At 40.5% G+C, this 18,352-nt stretch overlaps 1 protein-coding gene across 1 annotated transcript in view; it reads right to left on the bottom strand.

Moving 5' to 3' along the window:
• REC114 (REC114 meiotic recombination protein) overlaps positions 1-7,734 on the bottom strand; it is a 56,762-nt gene extending 49,028 nt beyond the window's left edge. The window contains exon 1 of the mRNA XM_010955368.3: positions 7,557-7,734. Within this exon, the coding sequence (XP_010953670.1) occupies positions 7,557-7,715 (159 nt within the window). The 5' untranslated portion in view covers positions 7,716-7,734. The remainder of the gene's footprint in view (positions 1-7,556) is intronic.
• Positions 7,735-18,352: the final 10,618 nt, after the last annotated feature.

Here is an 18,352-nt window from a genome sequence, read left to right on the forward strand (position 1 = left end):
AAATTTCTGCATATCAAAAGAAATGATCAACAAAATGAAAAGACAACCTACAGAAGGAGAGAAAATATTTGTAAACTACATATCTTACGTGGGGTTAATATCCAAAAAATATAAGGAATTCTTACAAATCAATAGCAAAAAAGCAAATAACCCAATTTTAAAATGGGCAAAGGACCTGAAAAGACATTTTTCTAAAGAAGATGTTCAAATGGCCAACAGGTACACTGCAACATTATTTACAAAAGCCAAGACATGGAAACAATCTAGGTGTCCATCAACAGAAGAATGATAAAGAAAACATGATGTATACACATACGTGATAGAATATTACTGAGTCATAAAAAAGCGAGAAAATCCTGCCAATTGGGGTAATGCAGATGAACATTGAGGGCATTACGCTAAGTAAAACAAGTCAGAGAAAGGCAAGTACTGGATCATATGTGCAATTTTGAAAAATGAATTCACAGAAACAGAACAGATTGGTGAAGAACACAGGTAGGGGTGGGTAAAATGGGTGGAGGTGGTCAAAAGGTACAAACTTCCAGACAAATGATAAATAAGTTCTGGGGATGTAATGTACAACATGAGACTATAGCTAACAATACTGTATTGTATATTTGAAAGTTGCTGACAGATTTCAAAAGTTCTCATCACAAGGGAAAATATTGTAACTATGTGAGGTGGTGGACGTTAACTAAACTTACTGTGGCAATCATTTTAAAATATATACATATACCAAATCATGTTGTACACCTTAAACTCATACAAAGTTACATGTCAATTATATCTCAATAAACTGGGGAAAGAAAGATTTACATCAACCTGACCTCTGGCTATTGTAGTATCTTGTCATCAACAAAGCAGCACACATTGAGATACAGAGCCTGCCTATCACAACTGGCTTCAAGCATAGGTTATACGCTGGTTAAGTGATCAGAGAGCCTCCTCCTGTTTTATATTCATGTATTTGTGCAAGACTTTACTGTAAGACTAATATTAAATTAATTAGAAAAAAAGGTTAAAAGAACTATAGTAAAGTATTTCAAATGAACTTATAAATTACATCTATATGAAAGGCTAAAATAAAATAGCATTATTCTTCAGATGTGACAAATTAAATTATGTACTTAAAGAGTTTTTCTCTGCTTTTAAGACTGCTCAGGAAGTGTCATAGCTCTACATATTGGCCCAAACTGCTGATTTATGCATTATAAAACGTGAAAAATGTGCAAAATTGCTAAGTAGGCTATTAGGTGCCTCCTCACTTATTCTTGGTAGTTAAAGAGCCTCATAAATTATTTCAACAAACTTGTAGGGTGTATTATGCTAATGAAAATGGTCCCGCTACATACCCATTACCACACTCTAAAATTCAGTATTTTGCTTTTCATGTTTCACAGAAATGCAAAGTGCTAACAGTAACCATAATAATAAACACAATTCCAAGAGCATAGCACCCAGATCAAAAAATAAAAATGTAATGATATATACCTGGGGGAATTTGTTTTTTCTTTAGAACCAAAGGGGAAAAAAAAATCATCTCATGCATCAAAGCATGAGATGTGATTCCCTTCTTTTACCACATATATCCCAAATAAGATTAATGATCATGAAATTATCTAGTTCTTCTAAACCTAGCTATTGGAGCTAACTTGATCACCTTGATTCGTAGTCATAAGCAGAATATATTTACTCAAAATACCTCCCATGCTACAGAGGAATAAGTTCTTTATGTCCTGATTACCAATCAACCAGGCCCCTCTGGTTATTATTTTTTCTATAAAACACAATCCTAACTAAAAAACCCTTGAATATTTCCCAAACTAATAACTCTTATAAAAACCACTGAACATACCAGAAAGTGGTGCCTCCCATTGGTACACCCCTCTGAGGACTCTGCAACTCAAGCCCTTGCCTTTGCTATCTTCACAGGTGCTATCTATTTACTCAAAACCAAGGCTTGTTTAAGCCCGTGACAGTTCCAATATCCAAACTGTATTTCTAAATCTGAGTTCAAGAAACACCTTAACTTACTTCTCAGATGCCATGTTGTCATTTTTTTAGGTGAAAAGCACCCTAAATTCCAAATAAGCAGGTATTTGAGCTTACTTGGCTAAATCTTCCAGTGGTGACGACTTAATCATCTCTAAACAGAGCCCTGAATAGTGTCTGGCACATAGTAGACAGGGAACAAATCCTAAACGTGAATGATTTTTAATTTTCTTGGGCCTCATTTTAGACTATAATTTCTTAGACTCCTTCAACCATTAAACTGAAAAAAAAATGTTTGCTGTATTTATTTAGATAAATTCTACCTTAAGTCAAGCCATAGCCTCTATGAAAACTATGTTACACAGTAAAATTAAGCTTTTGTTTACTGAAGGAAAACAGAGTTGGAAATATGTATTTATAATCTGGGGCTATGAAACAAGTAATGATTTTGTCCCAGAAAAACATGTTAGACTATCAGAAAGGTCTTCTCAAAAGCCAAGCAATCTACAAAGTACAATGTATGTGACATATAATTCAATTAAACATAACCCTAACTGTAAAAATCATCTCTGTATCAATCAGATATAAGCTAGAGTCTGCTGTAGAAATTAACAACCCCCAAGAGCAATGGTTTTATTTCTCGCTCACACGATCTATTCATCCTCTTTCTACCTGTTTTCATGTTCTACCTCACACTGCCTGTCATTCTCACTGTAAGACCTGTGCTGACAGGGTAGCCCACACTGTAGCAAAGGGAAAGAAAATGATTAATCATACACTGGCTCTTTTCTTTTAAATTTTTTTTGGGGGGAGGTAATTAGGTTTATTTATTTTTAATGGAGGTTCTGGAGACTGAACTCAGGACCTTGTGAATGTTAAGCACACACTCTACCACCGAGTCATACCACCACCACCTCCGCCCATACACTGGCCTTTAAAACTCCTGCCCATGACATAGGTCATTTCTGCTCACATTTCTTTGGCTAAAACCAGTCACATGACACACAACTAACTTCACAGCAAGGATATGCAACCTTAGTACTTTTGGTGAACAATGCTAATGACTACTACTTTATACAAGACATTATCTGGAGTCAGATAGATCTAGGGTCAAATCCTAGTTTTGCCACTTAGAAGTATAATTTCTTCATCTATAAAATAAAAATAGTAATGATTACCTTATAAGATCATCCAAAAGATTAAATGGGATAATGCAAGATCAGATACTTAGAAGAATGCCTGACCTTGACTCTTTAAAAAGCTTGGGGCGGCATTTCTCAAGCACTATTCCAGGTACCGACAGATAGTAACTATGCACTAAATAACTTTTTTAATTTGTTGCTATTGTTATTAGAAATGCCTTTTGAGTTCCAACCAGGGACCCCAGGAATTTCACTTAGCAGTCTCCAGATTCAGAAGAGACTTCTCCTTGTTCTCAAATCACCACTTTCCTTCTTATATGGTAATAGAAGCCCTGATTTTCATCTGGACACATGTCTCATGGAATTCAGGCTACATATGTCAGCTATCCATGCAGTTAAGATGACCACAGGTCCTAGTTCTGGCCACTGTGCTACAAGAGGAAGTAGCATGTGCAACTTACTGGAAACTTTCTTAAGTGTGCATCCTTTGTCTACTTCTTCATTCCTTCCTCTATCAGGCTGTCTGGAATATCAGTTCTACCTTGGACTCTGAGACCATGGCCATGCATGGCAGAGGCACAAACTAGGATCCTCATTTCCTGACGCTGTGGAGTGTCATACCAGCCCTGTACAATTCATTATGTGAATAATAATAAACGTTCATCTTATTTAATCCACTGTTATTTTGCATTTTCTGTTATTCAGAGCCAATCTTAATCCTAATTAATAAAAAACATAGCCTGTTAACTCTTTAAAAAGCAAGCTGCATGAAAGAATAATCTCTCTTGATGATACCCTACATCTTCCTAATAGAAGACACCACTGTAGGAAGCAGCCGAATACAGCAGAATGGAATTGAATCAAATGACCCACTGTGGACTTCCACTTCTGGCCAACACAATGTACCAGGGACTAAATTCGCCCTGGTGCCTGAAACAACTAAAAAATTGGACAATCAGAGGAAACAACAGTTTTCAAGACAATGGATATCAAGTAATAAAGGACATGATTCCCGAGAAATAATGGAAACAAAGGAGGTGAGCCTTACCTTTGCCCTAGATTACTTCTTGGAGAAAGTTTCCAGGCCAAAGTACAAGGAGAAGGAGCCCAGGCAGAATCTGATGAGGTGTCCTTGAGTGGAGGGGAGAGAACTGCAAGCCCAGGAAGGTCAGTGTGGCTAGAGTTTGGGGGCCAGAATACCACAGAGGAGAGTGTTGCTTGAAGAGAGGACCCCTGACACCTGCAGAGACCCCTTCTCAAATCCCCAAGTTCCTGTGTGCGAGCAAACAACTAGAGGCTGGGCAAAGAACCACCTGAAAGGGCTTAAAAGGGAACAATCCAGAGAGCTCACACAGGGCAGCGAATAGCACCTGCTCTCATCAGCCACTGTAAGAAACCTCCTAATTTACAGGGCACTGGGTAGAGTACGTATGCTGAAGAGTCTGGCCTCAGGAGTAGGAAAACTGATCCCTAGATTAAATGCTGCTCTGGTCCAATCTAACAAAACTCAAGAGCAAGACTTGAAAGGATCAAACTGTTTCCAAGTGACTTATCCCAGCAAAAAGCTCAAGAATATTTATAGGAACCCAAAAATATCCAGCACCCCACTGGCTAAAATTCACAACATCAGGCATCCAATCAAAAATTACCAGGCATGCAAAGATGAACTACTACTTTACTATTTTCAAAAACAATTTTCCTGGGGTTTTACTGGGTATCTTAAATTTTCCTCAAAAACAAAAACAAAAACAAAAACAAAAACCCACCTACTGTAATTTTTATCATTTTGACCCTGTGTGTTAATCTCAAAATTCCTCATCTATATAACTGAATTGCTATTCCCCATATGAAATATTAACACTTCTAAGACAAACAACATAGTGGTTAAAAGCTTTAACCTTGGTGATTAAGTGGTTAAAGCTTTAGAGACATGAAAAACAGGGTCTGAATTCTCTCTCATCTCTGTGTTCCTGAGCAAGCCACTGAACCTCTCTTTTAGTTCTCTTATCTACAAAATGGTTGCTTCACAGGGCTGCTGTAACAAATATACCAAAGTAAATAATAAATAGTAGCTATCATGTCATAATTATCACATTATCATAAGAAAAGTTTAGAAAAGTTACCACACACTCAAACATTTACTGAGCACCTATCATATGCTAATAAGTATGTAGGCACAAGGGAAAGACCGAAAAAAGGACACTGTTAAGAGGACTCAAAGTATATCTTATGCTGAACATGCATTTAAAAGTTCATTTCAAGTACAAACTTCATATTCTATTTCTTAATTTCTAAGTAGGGCAATTATTTTAAGTTCCTTCCATAAAAATTAAAGGATTTTTTTCCCCTTTGAAAGGAAAAAAATAAGAAGTTGTCAGGTTCAACCAATTAGGGCATGTCTGAGAAATCCTTGGAATCTGCAAAGTGTGGTAAAACTTTAATTTAAAAGCAACCTGCAATTAACATCACCTTTCAAAATTATTCTCAAATTAGCAGACTAAATTGCATTCAGACATAAAATACATAAAACAGACCAATCTGTTATTATGATAATCCTTTCAGAAAGGCTGGGCTAACAGATGTAAGGAATTAAAATCAAATTCAAGATGTATTTCATTTGCTAATTCTACTTATGTGACAGATGGCTTAAATATTAACCCTATTAATAAAACGTTTGCATATTCATTGTGAATCTGATTGCCTTACCTCATAACTCCACAAATTCATTTTATTAATTTTACTATAAGGCTTCCCATTTCATTCAAGGTCTTCTAAACTCTTGTCTCGCAAAGGGTGGGCCTTGCACAAACAGCTCCAGCATTGCCTGGACGCCTGTCAGAATCACAGAACTCCACTGCCCACACCCAATCTACTAAGTCAGAATTTGCATTTAAAAAAAAAAAAAATCCCCAAGTGATTTCTGTGCACACTGAAGTCTGAGGAGCATAGCTCTCAACTGTTGATTTTTTCCACACTTTTTAAAAACAGTGTTACAAAGTTTATTTGCTTCCAAATTGTTGTTAATTTATCTCCAGATCTTAACTTTTCATAACAATAATTCAGTTCAAATAAATCAATATACATACACATTCTGTATTCTATATATAAGATGTCTCAGACTTGACCATACCTCTCAACTAAGACCTCAAGTCTTAGAAGTCTCATTGTACTATTCATTTTTTTCTCAACATTTTTGCCTTAGCATGTAGCCATTGAGAGGAACGTCTTCTCTGTAATTAAACTACCATATAGAACTGTACCAGGAAATCAGATTCTCCCCCATAATTTCAGGAAAAAGTGAAAAAACTCAATATAGATTCAACCAAGGTTGAACTTGAAAGTGCCCTAGAGAAAAAAAGACCAGAGTGACTCTATTCGCCACAATAATATATTTTTATGCTTTACCCAACATATTTCTACTGCAGGTACCACATATTTTTAAAATAAGAAATTCACAAGGGACTTAGGGCAGTTCTTTAGATGGCTCATCTTTTATTACTATTGCACAGTAGTCACAGTGCACATAAAATAGAACAAATCTTGTTTTCTCTTTCGTTTATCCCCCCCCCCCCCAAAATGACAGACCTAGGCTGAAACTGATCACAGCAGGTAGGGTGGTTCGGCACGGATTCAAAGGAAGGTACAAATGTTCAGTTTTCAAAAGCACTGCAAAAGCCAACCTCATCTCTTGTCGCTGTAGCAATGGCTGTATGCCAAACATTTGAGAATTGTTGAAAAGTACCCTTCCTTATAAGCAATTATGAAGAGCTTTGCAAAGAGAAGGGGGAAAAGTGTAATAACAACTCCTTAGCATGGTCAACGTCCCTGGCCTCTGGGTTACAAGACAGGAGTCTAATAGTTACTCAGCTGCACCTGAGGCAATGCACCCAACGAAGATGCCTTAGGAGAAAGGGTTTAAAGGGTGTTAAGAGAAGGTATCAAGGAACCTGTTGGGTGGTTTCAAAAACTATGTCAAGAATCTCCAATTATTTTTTTTTACAAGATTCTATTATACATCCCATTTTGCATTTGCAGCCTATATAATTTCTCAAGATACGGTGTTCCACAAGAGTACAACGAAGTATTTAACGCATTTGTTATGGTCTTAGCTCTAATATTCTAGAATTTGGTGAACAACTCATTATGCCCCAACTCTACCCACAGCCAAGTCTCCCGGAAGAACTGACCGCGCACACCGGTTCCACTTCCTCACCGCCCAGTCACTCTTCGGCCCACCCCACCCGGCTTCCACCCGCTTCACTCACTGAAACTTCTCTTGGCAAAGACTGTAACGACCTTCACGTTGCTCAATCCAACTGACACCCCTCATTCGTGCCTGCTCTTCGCTAGAGACCGGCTGCAGTCTTCCCATCCTCCCTGAGGGGTGAGCGCCCTGTGGCCCTTCCCACCTTCGGGCCTCACCTTCCATGTCGGGGAAGAGGCTGTCCCAGCTTCCAGGCCAGGCCCAGGCGGTTCTCCGGTGCCCGAGGGCATGAAGCGGCCATACCGCTGGAGAGGCCACTGAGTCGCGTCTCTTCCGAAGAGCCCGAGGCCCGCATGCTCTCTTCCCGCCTCTGCCATGTTGGGCGTCCAGGCTCGCGCAGCCGCGGCACCCGCCAATCAGGGCAGCTAACCAATCAGGAAGCGAGATGACGCAAGGCCCACCCTCCCCCAGAGTGGGAGCCAATGGACAGGTCCCGAAGCACGGGGCGAAGCGGGGCGAAGCGGGGCGAAGCGGGGCGAAGCGGGGCGAAGCGGGGCGAAGCGGGGCGAAGCGGGGCCTCGGGTGATGGGCGTCGCTCTGGACGTCGAGCTCGCCCTCATCTTGGTAGACGAAGTGGTGACTCCCACCTGCACTGCGGCTCTGAGGCTTCTAAGTGGTAGTTGGCCTTGCTTCTGCCACGTTGGGGCCCTCACGTTCCCTCAGGCAGCCCAGGTCATCGTACAGCCACCCTCACTGAGACATTTCCGAAAACTGACCGACTCCCTGTGACTTCTACAGCCTGGGTCCGGGCCGGCTCTTGGAGGCCGCCTGGGCACTGTGTTTCCCTTCCTCATAGCAGCCTTTCAAATGACAACATCCCTGTCCACATCAAACCCACCACGACAAAGCCCCAGTTCCACACACCATTCAGGAAATGGGGTTGTCTCCATCTTCCTGTGGGTCCCGAGGCGTATTTCCTCCAGTCAAGTTCTCTTTAAAAGAGAGGAGCAAATGGGTGGGCTGACAATGAAAGGTGTGCCTCAATCAAACAGCAGGTGCAACTCAGTGACGGGTCTGGGTGGTTTATAATGGACAAAGCACTTCTGCGTGTTATTTCACCTGTCCTCCCAATGACCTTGCGGTGACTTAAGGAAGCAAAGTAGAGGTTATTACCCCCACTGAATAAATGGAGGCAAAATTAAGTTCTGAGAATAGAAACAATTTATACAAGGTTGAACAGCCAGAATAGAACTATAGATTCCACAATCTCTTCACGTGTCTGTCTGCCCAGCTGGCAAAGAATCTGGGTATCCATCCATCCGTTTCAAATCAGAAGCAATGTGCAGGAGGATGGAAGCTATGTTAACCAAACACATAAAATAAAGTTAAAATGCAAACAATTTTTAAAGCCATGCATGTCAAAGGGTATTAAATGTATAGACAATGGTTGGAGAGGTGGTAATATATTCGCTCAACCAAGCACCATTAAATACAGTAAGTAGCTATGTTAGTTACAATACCGGTAACAGAAATGGGTAAGGCATGCATTTGCTTTCTAGGACCTCAGAATCTAATAAAAAAAGACAAGGAGAGGTACCCATGATACCTGACAGTTAATGCCAAGTGAAAGGTACAAACCATATGCTCTAGGGATTCAGATGAAGTAAAAATCTACAAACAGGAATGGCAGTGGCATTTCAGTCCCGACTTGAAGGATGAGAAAGTGTCCAAAGGGAAGATGCAAGAAACTACTATTCCATATGGAGGGCAGGTTGAGGAGCAGAGTTGCAGAGATGAGGATACTGACATAACCAGCCAGAATGCAAGGGTTTTTAAAGAAGATGAAGCCGCAAAGGAGAGTTAGGCAGAAGGGCACTGAACAGAAGTTAAGGAGAATGAATTTTACTTGGTAGGTGGTGAGGAGCATGGAAAATTGGCATAGGAGAGTGACACTATCATAATGGTGGTCCAGGCAGGCTGATCTCTCAGGGGCGTATAGACTACATTGCATTCAAGGCAAGAGGTATTTGTTATCTTTACATTCCAACAGAGCTTGAAGGAGTCAGATTTCAGAAACGGCTTCTGAAGGTCCTCAAATGACACAGCAGTACTGCATTTAATATAGTAGTAAATGGTTAGAAACTTGGTTTGAATCCCAGTTCCACCCCTTGCCAGCTGTGTAACCTTGGGATGTCACTTAACCTCTCTGTGAAATAGGGTTAGCAAATACCTACCTTACAGGGCTTTAGGGAGGACAAAATAAGATCGTATGTGGGAAAATACTTGATAAATTACACAGCGGTGCACGTGCTGGTGGTTTCTATTTGCAGAGTTAGAGTGACTTTCTGTGGGCTCCCTACAGGCAGGAGGATGGGAATGGGAGCCTGACATTCAGTCTCAGAGGCGCTCACCTTCCAGGTCCAGAGCTGCAGATGCTGTCAGACACCCTTCACAGGAGCAGATGGTGCTCACAGTTGGGACCCTGTCAGTGCCCAAGGACACCCAGAGCCCTGCTGGGCTCCCACCTGCAAGCTCCCTTCCTAGACAATGCACCTGTGCTCAAGCTCCTGGGGCCACCAGCGTCTGCCAAGAACAGATCATGTCTGCAAAGGGAGATATAAAGCCACAGCTCAGTGCACAGAGGCTCCTAAAAACCTATGATATTAACAGAGGTGATTTGAGCATTCAGGAGGTCCCAGACACCTTACTGTGTGCTGGGGATGCAGTAGAGAACAAAACAGATGAGACGTCTGCCCTCCTGAAGCTTACGGTCTGGTGCTGGAGGGGGCGGGGTGGATGTGTGAATTACTCCGTGTTTTTTTAAATGCCGATTGTGTTTTCTTTTTTAAAGATAAATCTGTAATATACCTTAATAAGGTATAATTTTTTCTCCTAAGCTTTAATTTAATTAATTTATTTACCTTTTTAAATTGAAGTATAGACAGTTATAATGTGTCAGTTTCTGGTGTACCGCATATATAGACAGTTATAATGTGTAAGTTTCTGGTGTACCGCATAATGTCCCAGTCATGCGTATATATACATACATTCTTTTTTTTAATGACTCACAAACTTGCATGAGGCTTTATCACTCAAAAGCTTTTCTTCCACCCATTTCCTGTTCCTAATAAGGTATAATTTTATACAATAAAAAGCACGGATCTTATATGTTCAGCTAGGCAAGTTTTGACACCTATATACATTCATGTAACCACCATTCAAAACAAGATACAGAACATTTCCAAAAGCCCCAAGTTCCCTTCGAAGTGCCTCCTTCCAGTCAGTCTCCTACTCCCAAGGGCAACCATTGATCTGATTTTAATCACTGTGTCTTAGCTTTCCTGTTTCTGGACTTAATATATATGAAACCATACAAAATATACTCTTTTATATCTGCTTCTTTTATTCAGTGTGATTTTGTCTTTTAGCTTCATCCATGTTGTATGTATCAGTTGTTCATTCCTTTTAAGTGATGAATAGCATTCTGTTGTATAATTATATCACGGTTTGTTTCTCACTTGTTGATGGACATTTGAATTGTTTTCTGTTTGGCTTTTTAAGCTGTTATGAACATTTTTGTACCAGTCTCTTTTGTAGAGATGTGCTGTCATTTATATTCAATAAATACCTAGGAGTGGAATTGCTGGTTGAGAGAGAGAGAGAGATGTTTAACCCTGTAAAAAACTGCCAAAGAGTTCTTCATGATGGTTGTACCATTTTGTGCTCCCACCAGCAAAATATGAGAGTTCCCGTTGTCCTTGCTGACATCTGCATTGTCAAGTCCTTTCAGTTTTAGCAACTCGAGTGGCTATATCGTGGTGTCTCATTGTGGTTTTAATTTGCATTTCCCTGATGATGAATAATGTTGAGCCCCATTTCAAATGGTTTACTGGCCATTTGTGTATCTAATTCCATGAAGTGTCTGTTCAAATCTTTTGCCATGATTGAGTTGTAGGAGTTCTTTACATATTCTAGATACAAGTCTTTTGTCAAATATATATGTATTGAAAATATTCTTCCCATTCTATGACTTGCCTTTTCATTTTCTTAACAATGTTTTTGAAAGAGCAGAAGTACTTAATTTTGAATAAAGTCCAGTTTATTAACTTTTCAGGTGGTTTTTATGTGTTTGTGTGTGTGTGTGTCCTGCCTGACAAATCTTTGCCTGCTCTAAGGTTGTACACATATTCTCCTATGTTTTCTTCTAGAAACTTTAATAGTTTTGTCTTTTACATCTAGGCATATGATCCTTCTTGTATTAAATTGTGTGAAGTAGGAATTAAGGTTCATTTTTTCCATATGGATATACAATTGATGTTGCACAGGAACAGCCCTCAACCAATGACTGATGGAAATTAGCACATAAACACCCCAATTTCCTGTAGCTTGGTGCAGCCACTGTGGAAAACAGTATGGAGATTCCTCAAAAGACTAGGAATAGACTTACCATATGACCCAGGAATCCCACTCCTGGGCATATATCCAGAAGGAACCCTACTTCAAAATGACACCTGCACCTGAATGTTCACAGCAGCACTGTTTACAATAGCCAAGACATGGAAACAACCTAAATGTCCATCAACAGATGACTGGATAAAGAAGATGTGGTATATTTATACAATGGAATACTATTCAGCCATAAAAACCGACAACATAACGCCATTTGCAGCAACATGGATGCTCCTGGAGAATGTCATTCTAAGTGAAGTAAGCCAGAAAGAGAAAGAAAAATACCATATGAGATCGCTCATATGTGGAATCTAAAAAACAAAAACAAAAACAAACAAACAAGCAAACAAAAAACAAAGCGTAAATACAAAACAGAAATAGACTCATAGACATAGAATACAAACTTGTGGTTACCAAGGGGGTGGGGGGTGGCAAGGGATAGACTGGGATTTCAAAATGCAGAATAGATAAACAAGATTATACTGTATAGCACAGGGAAATATACACAAGATCTTATGGTAGTTCACAGAGGAAAAAAAGTGACAATGAATATATATATATATGTTCATGTATAACTGAAAAATTGGGCTCTACAATGAAATTTGACACAACATTTAAAATTATTATAAATCAATAAAAAATGTTAAAAAAAAATACCCCAATTCCCTCACCCCTCGAGTGGGACAACATCTGAGATTTGTGTAAAACCCCATTTTCCCACAGTTCACTCATGGGATCAGGTTGCAGTCACCCATGATGTAACTTGCTTGGTAATGATTCTTTTTTGGCTAATTTCCCTTCCCTGTCTCCATACCCTACCAGTGTTTCCTGGGATCACCTCTCAGAGTTACTACCACTGGTATTTTTGTCCCAGGGTCTGCTTCTGGGGGAACCCAAACAAAGACAGTGACAAGCAAGGCAGAGAGTTCCCTGCCTTCATATATTTAGCTATAAGGTAGTCCACATACAAGAAGATGGCACGAAAAGCACTGAGAGGAGAGAGACCCTCCAGTGCCGTGCTGACCAGCGGCAGCAGAACTGCAATTGTGATCAGGACTAATGAGTGACAGGTGGCTATGAGTTACTACATCCCCCTCTTAGGAGACTGTTACCAGTTTTTTTTAAACCTAGCCCTAAAGTATAAAAAAAATGGTCATTTATTTCACTGAGCATTTTTTGATCTCAAATCTATTTCACAGGTGGCACAGATGACAGAGAAATGCTGCTGCAAGAGTGGTCAGCATCATTGTTGGAGGCAGGCTGCAGGGCTAGTTGTGGAATCCTAGCATGTCTCTTTCAGAGCAGGCCAGGGACCCCATACATCCTCTCTCCCTAGGATGTTGAGTCAGTAAATGAAGTGATGGCTTCCGTCTCCTTGGTTCTCCTAGATGATAGAGAAATACGCACCCTTAGTCTGCCCGCCATGTCCCTCAGCAACAGCTCCAGGGACCACACAGGCTGACTGGAAACTGCAGGGCTCTGCTGGTGGCTGTGGGGTTTCCCAGAAAAGCCCTGTGTGCATCATTAAGCCAGGTGAGGTGTCTCCATGATGTCAGACCTGGGGATGCTGTGTAAGAAGGGGATGTTTCAATGGAACTCTACGCTCACTGCTAGAAAGCAGTTATTTTCAAGTTTCTCCTCCGTTTCTCTCATCTGCAAAAACTAACTGCTCCATTTCAGGTAACTGAAGGATTTCAGTGTGACTGGGCAAAGACAACCCCAACCTGCGCTGATCATGGGCACAACAGGAAAAGAGATTAACATGGACTTTTCCCATTTATTGAAAGCATACAGAATAATAATAAGCTAGTAAAAGTGTTTGCCTGCTGATAAATTTGGAGGCACTTTTTACGAAGCTGGATTAGAGTCAGAAGTAAGAATTTCAAGCAAACCCTAAAGAAAGACCATGAACTCACACCTTGAAGGGACGGGTTATATTTTACTTATGTCGGAATTCAGAGTTCCTGGTGCGTGGTAGGTCCTCAGTTATTTTTGACAAAAGGATTGTAAATTTAATATGGAAGAGTGAAAGGGATAATTGAAAAAATCATTTTGAGGGTACAAAGGACTGACATGGGGGAAATGGTTAACGACTCTTTCCTGTCTTTATCACCACACAAGTTGGAACAAGAAGAAACACCTTCAGCCATATCATAAAGAATTGGTACTAAAGCTAAAGAAGAAATTTTTGTATCTCAAAATCGTAACCTCAGAGCTGCCTGTTCAGGAAATTTACAACCCTGAAGCCTACAAACATGCAGTCAAATACAGGCGCGTGGACAGGAAGGCCCCCTCGAAGTCTCTTCCAGTTTGATGCATCACTTACTCCATCGTTTGTTGCCTGACCCAGGAGAAGTCACTCAACTCACCTCCGCAGAGTGAGGCGGAGATATTTGCAATCTACGCCTCAGAGGACAGATGAGAGCATCGTAAAGAAAACGCTTTGTGCCGGAGGGTGACTCAGCACAAGCGTTTTTGAGCTTAGTTGTTGGGAGTATTTTGAATAATTGAGCCTGCAGCCATTGCAACTGCACCTCCAACAGACGGTGGGTTAGAACTGGCAGAAGCCAGGTCAAAGTTTTAGGGGGACCCCAGGGAATGGTCAGGGCTGCTTGCAGTTTTCTCACGCTAAAGGCTTCAGCCCTGAGTGTTTCCAAATGAAAATCCTTTCCGCAGGGGATCATTCTAACAATAAATTGAGAGACCCAGAGAGAGTGCATTTGAGGTGGGGGGTGGGGGGGAAGTTGGGGGTTGGGGGGATGTCACGTGAGTTCAACTAATTTGTTCATTCATTTATTCAGCAAGTATTTGCTGGGCTTACTCTTTGCCAGTCACTAAGCAAGGTAAGGGAGAAACAAATCTGAACAGGACACAGCTCTTCTCTTGAACACGATTGTAGTCTGGCAAAGGGACAGACACAAATACAAATAATTTGCAGTATAATTTGCAGAAGATTGGAAGATGCTCACCAAAGGCACAGACTAGGTATTGTGTTGGTGCAAAAAGGGAGCGATACATTCAAAGGGGAGCAGTAGGAAAGGTGTGCAGAAGGGTAGAGACTCTCTTTTGTCTAGTGGTAAAATTCACCTAAGAGAAAACCCATGATTTTAAGTATTTTAAAGTGTACAACTCGATGGCATATAGTGCGTTTACAGTGTTGTGAAAACACGCCGCTGTCTAGTCCCAGAACATTTTCATCACCCGCAAAGGAAGCCGCACACCTATTATAGTCACACCCCCTTTCCTCCTCCCGTGCTCCTGGAAACCATCAGCCTGCTTTCTGTCTCTGTGGCCTTGTCTGTTCTAGATATTTCATATAAATGGAATCAGCTGATAGACGGCCTTTCACATTTGGTTTCTTTTACTTAGCGTAATGTTGTCAAGGTTCATCCATGTAATAGCATGTGTTGGTACCTCACTCTTTTTAATGGATAATGGATATTTGCATTGTCGCCACCTAGATGGAAACTCAAGAACAGTGGTTTATTTATTTCTGAATAAAAACGGCTTTGCTATCCTTGTAAAACAAAGCAATACAGATTTCCAGGCACCATAGTATATAGTTAAGTTCACTCCTCTGAAGCTTCTCCCATCTCCAGACACATAACAAGGACAAGTCAAATAGAAGAAGAGATAACCAAAAAGAAATGGCTGGGATCCAGGACGAGGCAAGCATCCCTAGGACTGGAAATCTACAACAGTGAGCAAGGATGAGGCCAGGGGCACGTGGGCTCTAGGTCTGGACCCAGACAGGGGTGGAAGGAGACTCACTGCAACAGAGAAATAGGGACCAAACAGCTCCACACCAGGCACAGAACAGAGTCAGGCTCCCTGCGTGAAGTCAAGAGTGGGAGTCTGTGTCCCTCCTTCGAAGGGGGCTTAGCAAGGCTGCTACTCTGCTACTTCGTGTAACTGTTTTTAGGCTGATAGGAACCTAAGGAGGCAGCTGGACAGACACAGCCTCACAAGCAGGACCTGAGCCAAGTCTTCTGCAGGCTCTGAGGCTGGAGAGCCCCAATGTTGTGGTGGAAGAAGGGTGCTGAAACATCCCTATGAGACTTGGTTCTGGACTGGGGCCTGGGAGGGTAAAGAACACACCTCTCCACTACAAGAAAGTAAAGTAAAGAGGAAAAAGCAGAGAGATTTCCGCTTAAAATGATCTTAAAAATCAAAAATCTAAAAACACATGAGGAAATATAATTCTAGAAACACAACAAAAACAACAGGAATACAAATTCGCTTCTGAAAAGATTAATTGTATGAAATAGACAAAAATACAAAAATGCCTAAAAGTGACCAATACTGTCATGACCTACAACATGGATGACTATAACCTATGGATTATATGTTACAAACATAACAGTACAGATAATATATTGAACGAAAGAGGCTGGACACAGTCCATAACACATGCTTATAGTGACGTAATACGAGAAAAACAAACTAATATACAATGTTGGAAGTCAGGACAGAGGTTGTCCTTGGAAGAGGGCCCAAAGGGTTGCTAGAAATCTTTCACTTCTTGACTTGAGTGCCTTAAGTGCTTGTTACACGGATGCCTTCACTTTGTGAAAAGTCACTGTGTTCCATGTATAGTCAATCCTCTTTATCTTCAGATTCCATATTTGCAAATTTGCCTACTCACTAAAATTTATTTGTAACCCCCCAAATCAACACATGCCACCTCTTTGTGCTGCTTCATAGACATGCTTTGAGGGGGAAATTCCGAGTCGTCAGAACTGTGGTCCCAGGTGAGGTGGAGCAAGGCGATGTTCAGCCTTCCTGTTGCAGCTCTCACATTACATACAAGGGTGCTTTTTGTAGTCTACCTGGTGTTATGTTTTTCACATTTTTGTGCTGTTTGTTGGTGATTTCACTGTTTAAAATGGCTCCCAAGCATGATGCAGACGTGCTGGCTGGGGTTCCTAAGCTCAAGAAGCTCTGATGTGCCTTATGGAGAAAATGTGTGTGTTAGGCAAGCTTCCTCCAGACACGAGTTACAGTGCTGTTGGCTCTGAATTCTATTTGAATGAATTAACAATGTAGATTAAATATGGTATCTTTAAATGGAAACACACATGAAACAAGGTTATGTTTTGATCAGCTGATGAAATGATGTGGCCAGAGGCTCTCAGGAACCTAACCCTGTATGTCCCCTAGGAGCAATGGTTCAGTATTTACTAATTCAGTATTAAGCAATCCAGACATTTTCAATGTAATAACAACTAAGAGTCTGTACTTCTAGACACTCACCAAAATAATTACTAGAGGATGTATTTAATGCTAGCATGGAAATTTGTTTAAAATGCAAAGAAATTTAATTATTTTTTTGTAAAAATGTAAAATTGAAACTAAAGAAGTACAAGATGGCAGACAGGAGGTGTCCAAAAACTAGTTAAATTATGGCAATGTTCAAAGGTAGGGTTAAAATATTTAATAACATTAACTTTATTATAAAAGTGAGGCATTATATGTTCAAAAAATTGGAGAAACTACTGAGAAATAGAAGTATATTCTATAGCTTCCAAATGAACAGGCTAAAAAAAGTAGACTATAGCAAGAATAAAGAGAAATCTATCAACAGAAAGAAAGAAAAAGAAAAAATAATAAACAGAAATCACGCCTAACCTGGTACTGAAAATTGAAACATAAACACATTCACAAAAATGTAAATAGATTATACTCCCATTAAAAACACAGATGTTCAGATTGTGTACTTTTAAGTCTGGCTGTATGCTATAATTAATTATATAAAGTTGTAAGATTATCAACTGGAACAGGAGACTATATACAATGTTCAGATTATCACATGGAAATACTACCCTCACAGGTACACCCACAGAAAAGTAATCAGATTATAAGGTGAAATATTGATATAGCAGAACATCAAAAAAGAAGTATTAAAAACAAAGAAATAACTTAAAAGACCAAATGTATTGTCATGTTAATAAATGTAGATCCAAATTCACCTGGGGGAAAGAAGACTATCTCAAAGCAAAGTAGAGGAGAGACTTCAACAAGTCTCTGAAGAGAAAACATTACGCGAGGACGGGTAACTGAGAGGGTTGGGCCAGCTGCAGCCTGGAGAATACCAGGAGGGTGGTTTAACCTAGAAGAAAGCCAACGTGCCTGGCAGAGCTGGCATGCATCCCCAGAAGGCAGAGTAAAATGTGGGCAGAAAACAGATGGATGAATTGAACGTCTGTGAATGGAACACCTTCTCACAACTTGAATGTGAAACACTGTAGCCACGGGTGTCTCTCCTCAAGCAGAAGGTTCTTTCGTGGAGAAATTAGAGAGCTCCCGTGTGTCCTGTATTTGGGGGCCACTTGGAGTAAAAGCAAACTTCCTTTCTGATCACCTAAAGCAAAGTGCACCCATTTTAGAGCCCAGCCTATTACACAGCCAGTCGATCTTTCTAGTGCCTCACTTTCAAATAAAAACTCACAATATTTCCAAATATTCGAGAAAAATCTCTTCCAGTAGAAGTCGCAAAGATGTCATGTTACAGGCCTGATCATAACACCCCTTCTGGAGCCCTGCCTCATCCACACACCTGACTCAG

This window comes from Camelus bactrianus, chromosome 27, assembly GCF_048773025.1.
Source record: "Camelus bactrianus isolate YW-2024 breed Bactrian camel chromosome 27, ASM4877302v1, whole genome shotgun sequence".
NCBI lineage: Eukaryota > Metazoa > Chordata > Mammalia > Artiodactyla > Camelidae > Camelus > Camelus bactrianus.